The sequence below is a fragment of the Telopea speciosissima genome, chromosome 10 (assembly GCF_018873765.1).
Source record: "Telopea speciosissima isolate NSW1024214 ecotype Mountain lineage chromosome 10, Tspe_v1, whole genome shotgun sequence".
In the NCBI taxonomy this organism is placed as follows: Eukaryota; Viridiplantae; Streptophyta; class Magnoliopsida; order Proteales; family Proteaceae; genus Telopea; species Telopea speciosissima.
This window is the reverse complement of record NC_057925.1, coordinates 47015320-47023699: the sequence shown is the minus strand read 5'-3', so window position 1 is coordinate 47023699 and position 8380 is coordinate 47015320. Positions and strand designations below refer to the sequence as shown.

At 39.1% G+C, this 8380-nt stretch overlaps 2 protein-coding genes across 2 annotated transcripts; both read right to left on the bottom strand.

The window, feature by feature from the left end:
- Positions 1-1656: 1656 nt before the first annotated feature.
- LOC122643653 (F-box protein At3g07870-like) lies at positions 1657-2436 on the bottom strand. Its single transcript, XM_043837256.1, has one exon. It carries the CDS (start codon positions 2434-2436, stop codon positions 1657-1659), a length of 780 nt encoding a protein of 259 aa, XP_043693191.1.
- Positions 2437-4773: 2337 nt separating this feature from the next.
- LOC122643652 lies at positions 4774-6505 on the bottom strand. Its single transcript, XM_043837255.1, has 5 exons — positions 6155-6505; positions 5920-6031; positions 5722-5803; positions 5014-5065; positions 4774-4921 (listed from the first exon to the last, which is right to left on the bottom strand). The coding sequence occupies exons 1-5, from the start codon at positions 6503-6505 to the stop codon at positions 4775-4777; spliced, it is 744 nt and encodes a 247-aa protein (XP_043693190.1). The 3' UTR covers position 4774.
- Between the last annotated feature and the right edge of the window lie 1875 nt (positions 6506-8380).

Sequence of the window (8380 nt, the reverse complement as noted above, 5' to 3'; positions counted from 1 at the left end):
TTAGATTGATAAAAAAAAAAAAATGATTAAAATCTAAGTTTTATCGGATCGGTTGTATCGGTCAGAAAATATTAAAAAGCTAAAAAAAAAAAATTTGAAAAGACGGTAATTACAATTATCAGTTATCACGGCTTCTTTTTTTTTTTTTTTTTTGGTAAGTAGTTATCACGGCTTCTCTAATCTTATTTTTAAGGTAGAGCTTATCTTTAATAACAACGTGAAAAACTCATGAAGAAGGACATAAAATTTAGGTTTTAAAACCCTAATAACGACCTTCCCTTTCCTTTTTCTCGCGGATGAATCAAAACTAAGAACGAAGAAATATGAGTATTAAAACCCTAAAAAATTACAAGTATTGGATCGAATCGGATAGACCGATCCAACTGAGTTGGTTGATCTAAGGAATGTTCCAATAAAACCTTGCCAAATCAGTCTAATTTCGAGATCAGACTCCACCGATACCAATCCAAGTTTACAAATCATGGGCATTACACTAATTCCTCTCTTGCAATGTTGAATGACAAGATCATGTGTGCTCTGTTTTCTTAGGATATAGTTCATAATTGATCTTCCAGTGCAAGGAACTTGCAAATACAGGTTTTCTAGTGATTGGTGTGAGAGTTGCATATATCTCTCCAAGACTTCCTACCCAAAGTTTATATCTCGACACTAAAGCTGAATTGGTCATTGATTGATAGAAAATTTTTACAACTTTGTATTTTTGGGTTGAAGGATCTTAACCTAATCCATATTTTGGTCCAAAAAGGCACCAGAGATACTGTAAGTAAGTAATGGTGGTAGAATTAAAACGTCTCCTTTGAGAGGATTACATATGAAGACAAGCTCCTCACCACCTTCTAGCAGGCCATCACAATGCAAAGGCCGCTCCAAAAGCATCAATGTGCTAGGACTAGACGTACACAAGAACACATTTCCTTCATCAAAACCTTCTCACTTGGTCAACCACTTATCCTCATCGTCCTAATAGGAAACCCTACATTACAATGATGAGCTTCTGAAAATAACTATAAAGACAGAGCTTTACCTGAATTTCCATGAGCCAAATGTATGAAGAAAGCATGGCTCATGCCTCACTCTTATCCAAGTAACTTAAATTTGATTCACATCACCCAAATGCATAAGTGCTAACATAGGCGATGAACTTTTGGAAGAGACTACCAATATGCAACAAAGGCGATGAACTTTTGGATGAACAATTTTTCTTTTCTTCATTTTTTTCTTGTTCATCAGTAATAACTCCAGTTCCATCTTTGACATTGAGTGGAACGAGACTGCCAACACAGATCAGAGATAATTAATATGGAATATCATTACTACTACGAACCCTAGCCGTTCCTTTATGGGGATCTTTCCGTAATATCGCATGGGGATCGTACATGAAATAATCCAACGGGGATCTATCAACCGAATCCTTCTGGAATATAACTTCACCATCCTTTGAATATGATATAGGCCTATACATTTGAGAGATTACCCTTCGTTCCAAGCTGCATCTATAATGGTGATAGCTTAACATTGTTTCGTGATCAATCGAGAACTGTTTCACCCAAGAGTCCCTCACGCCGTAATCCTTCATCATCCAGATCTCAACACCATTTGTTAAGATGTTACAAACCACGTACGCAGAGTTGTCCTCTATGAACCCACCCCCATGGTGAACCTCCCAGACTTCACAATATCGGGCAGTGGCAGTTCTCGATACTCCTCATCTCTAAGGTCAAAGGAACCTATAAAAATGGGGCCAGAGTGACCATTCGTCAAGGGATGTGCAACCCAATAGAGAGCAGAATTTGCAAGAATATTAGAGTGGCGATCCCGTTTCCATTCGATGGGGACAAAGGGCATGTCCCCGATCCTTCTCCATGAGTTGGTGCTAAGTGAGTAGAGATTCACCTCCGAATGCCAAATGTTATCTCTACTAAACTGCAAAACCCTTAACAGCTTGTAATCGTTGGAGATGGGATCATAACCAAATCCATAACCAAAACGGATATTGAAGGACACGCCATCATTGGGAAACTGTAAAGGCGTAATGGGCTGATGCCTTCTGGTAGAAGGATTCCAGAGGAATATGTCGTCTCCATTTGTTGTTGTGGATATACAGAGTAAGCCGTTGCAAGAACCCAATATTTTGGTGGCTTGCATATCGATTAGATATTCAAACGTGTAATTGATTTCTATTGGACAGTCCACCTTGCTCTTGTGTGGGGCGTACACGGTAGTAGGGACAGGCGAAAGTAGAGGAGTCGAATTGAATACAAAATTGAAAATGCCATTCAAAATGTGATTAATTGGATCCTCTGCATTCCTACACGTACATGTTACAGGGAACCTTCTGTTCCTTTTATTTTCATAAATACCCTTCCTCACCTTGTAAATGACAAGAATGGAATAGGTAACTTGAGTGCTCACCATGGTTCGTAATATTGGATTGGATCGGCCATGAAATTAGAATGATCATGTCCAGGTTTTATGAATCGGTAGTTGGATTGGATAATCGTTCTCACCTTGAATTGAGCGATCGATATCCGACTTGCGAAGGGTTTTAAAACCCATATTTTTTCCCTTCGGTATTCATCTCGAGCCTTTCAAGTCGCATTTTAAGAGCCTCAAATCCGTGAGAAAAAAGGGAGTTTTAAAACTCATATTTTTGCCTGGATTTTGGTCATTTTTGGCTGATCTAGGATGATTTTGTCCAATCCAGATCAATATCGGCCTTGACCAATCTGGAGTCCAATACTTGATTACAAACCTTGCTCCTCACCTTCCAAATAACAAAAATGATTGCCTTTCACATGTACGTTCACTTGCACCACATCTCATTTTCCAGCAGCAACAAGGAGGAACACCAAATAAGCAACTTGAACATTCATCACCATATCTCTCTCTCTCTATATCTTGAAATTCACATTATGTGAGGCAACTTTGTTGTTGGGAATCCATGCCAAGTGCCAGCAGAGCTTTTGGATTGGTAGTGAAATGCATTAAATTTTTACATTGTAGTTGCACATGATTCATGATTCATTAAGCTACTTTATACTAAAATGCCTAGTAACTCTATGTTGCCCATCAATAATTTTAAATTCTTAACTAGAGTTATTATTTATTAAACATTCTCAATTGGACAAAGTCGAGAATAACCCGAGACCGTGCATGCTATCTTCCAATCTAGATCATCTACTGCCGAGTTGTCCGGTAGGACCGTGCAGCCCAAACACAGTGAGGCATGCAGTGACCGCCTTACCCCTGCCCAAACGCCTTACCCGAGTGGGGGTAAGGCGATCATTGTATGCCTCACTGTGTCTGGGTTGCACGATCCTGTCAGGCAGCTCGGCAATAGAGGATCACGATCCTGCTATCCTCTCTCACCCATCTGAAGGCTGCGATCCTTTGACCATGGCTAAAGGAAAACTCGATCTTCAAAGTTGTGCTACCCTGTCTCACCCATCTGAAGGCCACGGTCCCCATTTGGAGGGAATAAAGTTAGAATGGATATGAGGTCCTTTGTAAGGTTTTGTGCTTAGCCTACCCACTACAAAGGAAAACCATCATTTCATACTCGTGGTGGTCTGATAGATTCTCAAAGATGGTTCATTTTATTCATTGTCACAAGACATGAGATGCATTTATAGTTTTTTAAGGAGGTCGTGCATTAATACATAGACTGCCAATCCATCCGAGACGTAAAGTTTATGAGCTAATTCTGGAAGACTTGGTGCATGAAGACAAACACAAAGTTTTAATTTTCTAGAGCTTTTCGCCCATAAGCAGATGGTGAAACGGATAGGGTACTCACCAAAGAAAAAAAAAAAACAGAAACGTGATATACCTAAGTTTGCATACAATAGTTCCGTGAATAGGACAACGGGTCATATTCCGTTGGAGATAGTACTTTGGGTTCAGCCCAAATGTCCCATTGACCTTGTTCTATTGAGGCAGATGAATTTATACGCCATATCATGGAGGTGCATGCTGATATGCAATGACTTATTGCAGTCTTAAAATGCAGAGACGGAATCGGTTAGTGACAAATCTGATCCGAATCAAATCAGAATCGATTCTCAAGAAGCATCATTTCCATGAGCCATTGCATTATCTCCATCTCATAGTTGTATGTACGATTGTGTATCATACACGGCCGTACATATAACCTATTGCCAATATAAAATACAAAGTTCACAAACCTTAACAAACAAGGATCCACTGGATGTCTAACATTTTGTCTTTTTTTTTTTTTTTTTTTTTTGATGAAACAACAACAAAGTGAAGTGTAATCACACAAACCACACACTAATCCCAAAAGATTAATCGACTTTTGGAATTGTAGAATGGCGGATATACACAACACATACACCACACACACACCCGATGTCTAACATTTTGCTATTATGACCCTATTTTTATGTACATATTTTGACCTCTAATTCCGGCTGAAAAGTTTCTTCCCATTTTGCATTACCAATGAGAATCTTATACAACACACCTTGATAAATGGGCCTAGAAAGAACCTAAAATGAAAATGATTACATCCATGAAGTTATGTATGATATATGGGAAAAAGAATGCTACTTGGTTGCATGACTCGTGCTCAAACATAAGAGTATGCAAAAGTATCGTCCCATCCCTTCTAAAATAAAAAATCTCAATCCTATTGATTCTCCTGTGCATGGTCTCATTGGTCCTTGCATTGGTGGAGGCGCTACACGCCCATATAGCATTATCTTCATTCTGGAGTGGGTGTCCCCTACAGGGCTCAAAACCAAGGCCCCCTAAAAAGGACTAAAAGGACAAAAATGAGCAGAGCCCCTATAGTAATGTATAAAATTTTCTTCCCCTTTTCCTTGATTATGATGTTGGACCCAATTTTATCCGACAGAGACATCACAAATCCCATTAGTTTCTGCAAAAACAATAATAACAATTCACATCACATGATTAGATCCGCTCATATGGATTCCACTTGGAAGAGAAGAGAAGAGAAGAGAATCTCACCAATCGAGTGGGTTCAATATTAAGAAGTGGTTCCATAAACATCTCAATGCTCCTGTTGAATTCACACACATACACAACATATTACAAAAAGTTAATTAATTATAAAGCGCTCCAAACTATCTTAAGGATATGTTTGGTTGGCAAGCAAAGAAAATAAAAAAGAACCAATAATTTTAAGAAAAAACAAAATCCCCTTAGGGTATGTTTGGTTGGCAAGCAAAGAAAAGAAAAGAACATAACATAATAGAACAAAAAAATTTGAAAAAGAAAAGAGGGAAAGACTCATAAACTCATTAGTGTCATCGTTACTCTTGTCATATTATGTTTTTGAAAAAAATGGTTTCTATGGGTGAAGTGTGGTGCATGCGCCCAATCACATGGGGGTGCAAAATGACCACCCCACCCTAATTCGGTTCAACTCCAATGTGGTTATCCATTTTTTGGATCTCACACAGTCCATAGAGTGTGGTACCCACCTTTGGAGTGTGGGGCCCTAGAAGATTTTAAGGGAGGGTACCCACATGGGGAGAGGGTCCCGACTCCCCACCCCTCATGAAATAAGAAATGACGCCTCCGTTGATGGCATCGCATGCACACGCACCACACTCCCCCACATGAAACACTTGTCCAGTTTTTCTTTTCTTTAACATCCATTTCTTGCCAACCAAACATGACCAATTGCAAATGATCTGCCTTGTGAATTCTTACTTTATAGTCACCTTCCCTTGGTAGACATGCATGGTGTGGAAGGTGATACCCTTCCCCAAAGGCCAATGTGTGGTCTTCCATTCTACAAAGAAGCCATAAAGAAGCTAGCAAAGAAGATCTATGAATCACAGTACTACAAACCAAAGTGAGGGCTTTGGTATTGGAAAAAACTGAGGACTAAAGAAGGAAGAGGCAAACCTAGTCTCCATTGGACACCAACAGTCATTCCTTCATGCATTGTGGGTCTCACAATGATTTCTACATTCTTCCCCAGTGATCCCAATAGAAATGAGAAGAACTCCAAGACTTGCTAGAAATCATCATTCACAGTAAAAACAAATCTAAGATCACTAAAACTGATGATACAGTTTTGGGCAATGAACAAATGTTTCAAATTCTCAAGTTATACCCTTATAATTCAATCAAGAAATACCTGTTTTCCATGGAACAAATGAAGGAAGGAGACGAAATTACAAACGCATCTGCATTCATCTCCAATAACATCGGACAATTCGCGAAGATTCCTATTCTTAATGGCTTTGTAAAGCTTATGGACTGTTTCTAAAGCCCTGTTATCATCTTCTCCAGGTACTACGCTGTCACGGCTACATCGCACTGGTGAGAACCCTGTAATGCTCTTGAAAACTAAGCTCCTCTGCCCCAAATCCTGGGTTGATAGAGTTGTACGGAAATCCAAATTATTGTTTCTGGGTTTTAGATTTTGGTGAGGAAGATGATATGCTTCTGTTGGTCTAGAGATCAATGGTATGGTAGTTTGTGTCATCTTCATGGGACAAATTGAGTACATTTTTGGAATGGTTGTGGGTACGAAATTAATGGGTTTAGATGCAAGTCAGGTCAAGAGAAAATCAATTACAGAAAGAACATATATAGATCATGTAAAAAGGGAAGGAAAGAACATTTTTTTTTTCACTAAAGAAAAGAAGAACATGACAAAAAGACAAAGTGGTTTCTCCCTGCAAAATCAACAAGCCAAGGATCTATAAAGTTGAACTGCTTATCAGAAGATAGTATATCTTATTTCACTGATACTGAATAGCTGAAGACCTGTGTATTGTTTTCTGAAAATGCTTAACTTGTGAAGAGCCAAAGTCCATAGCTAGGGGGGGACCTGTTAGGGGCAGGCCAAGAAGCTCTACATGTTTTTTTTTCCAGTGCAAACAACTGTGGAGAAATATTTTATTGGGGAAAGTTTTTCTACATCATCTAGGGTCATTAAAATTTAAACATCCTTAATTAGACAAAGTCGATAATAACCCGAGACCGTTCGTGCTACCTCTTCTCGCCCATCCGAAGGCTGTGGTCCCTTGACAATGGCTGAAGGAAAACTTGATCCATATACATTCATTTGGAAGGAATAAAGTTAAAACAGGTATGAGGTCCTTTGTAAAATTTTGTGCTTAGCCTGCCCATTGACATGGGAAAAGCATTATTTAATACTCGTAGCGGTTCAATAGATTCTCAAAGATGACTCATTTTATTCGCTGTCACAAGACATGAGATGCAACCATGTAGCAGGACCCATATTCTTTAAGGAGGTCGTGCATTACATGGACTGCCTGAGTTGATTGTATCCATTCAAGATGTAAAGTTCATGAGCTAATTCTGGAAGACTTAGTGCATGAAAACAAACACAAAGTTTCAATTTTCTAGAGCTTTTCACCCATAGGCGAATGGTGAAAGGGATATGGTCAAATTACAATCTCTTGCGTTGCCTTGTACGTGACTATGAAAAGACCTGACCATCTATACGTGGTATAGCTGAGTTTGCATACAATAGCTCTGTAAATAGGACAAAGGGTCATATTCCATTCAAGACAGTACTTTGGGTTCAGCCCAAAGGTCCCATTGACCTTGTTCTATTGAGGCAGATGAATTTCTACGTCATATCACTGAGGTGCACGCTGAAATGAGAGTCGCATAATGGTAAAAAAAAGCATAAAACCCACTTAGCAAGACAAACGAGCTTAAATATTTACTAACCTAATACACGAACAAAAACATAAAAATCAATACTCTGCTGAAGTTGCGTGATGCCCTAAAAAGTGATTGTGAAGTATCTGTTGGCGACTGAAAGGTTATCATCATATGGATAGTGAATTGCCAAGTAATTGGACTTTATTATCAATTAGGGAAGTCCTTTCTCCTGAGTAATTTTCATTGTTGAGGATGGGTTGAGATGATCCGTCTCCATACAAACCAGGGTTTTAAAATGCGGCGACAGAATCGGGTAGTGACAATATGATCCGGATTCGATCAGAATCGGTTCTCAAGAATCCTAGAATCAGTCTTCAGATCCAAAAACAGGGAATTTCTAGGGGGTTTTTGGGTGTGAAATCAACCATATAGTGGAATTCAGGACCAGTCACGGCCAATTCACCAATCTGATTCCCAATTCTTAAAACCTTGATACAAACCAAGTGTTCTAATCATTGAGAATGATGCAACCTAAACCCATTACCTTTTGTCCTGAACCAATAAACCTCTAAGTAAAACCCATTACCCAGCCAAAACCCAGAACTCCTTCAGTTCTCACTTCTTAGATTACTCCCTTTCAACAAAAGGAGCACCTTCTTGTTCTCTCATCAAAGAACAGTGAAGCAGGACCACTCATAAGTGCAAACCAACATTTCCTTCC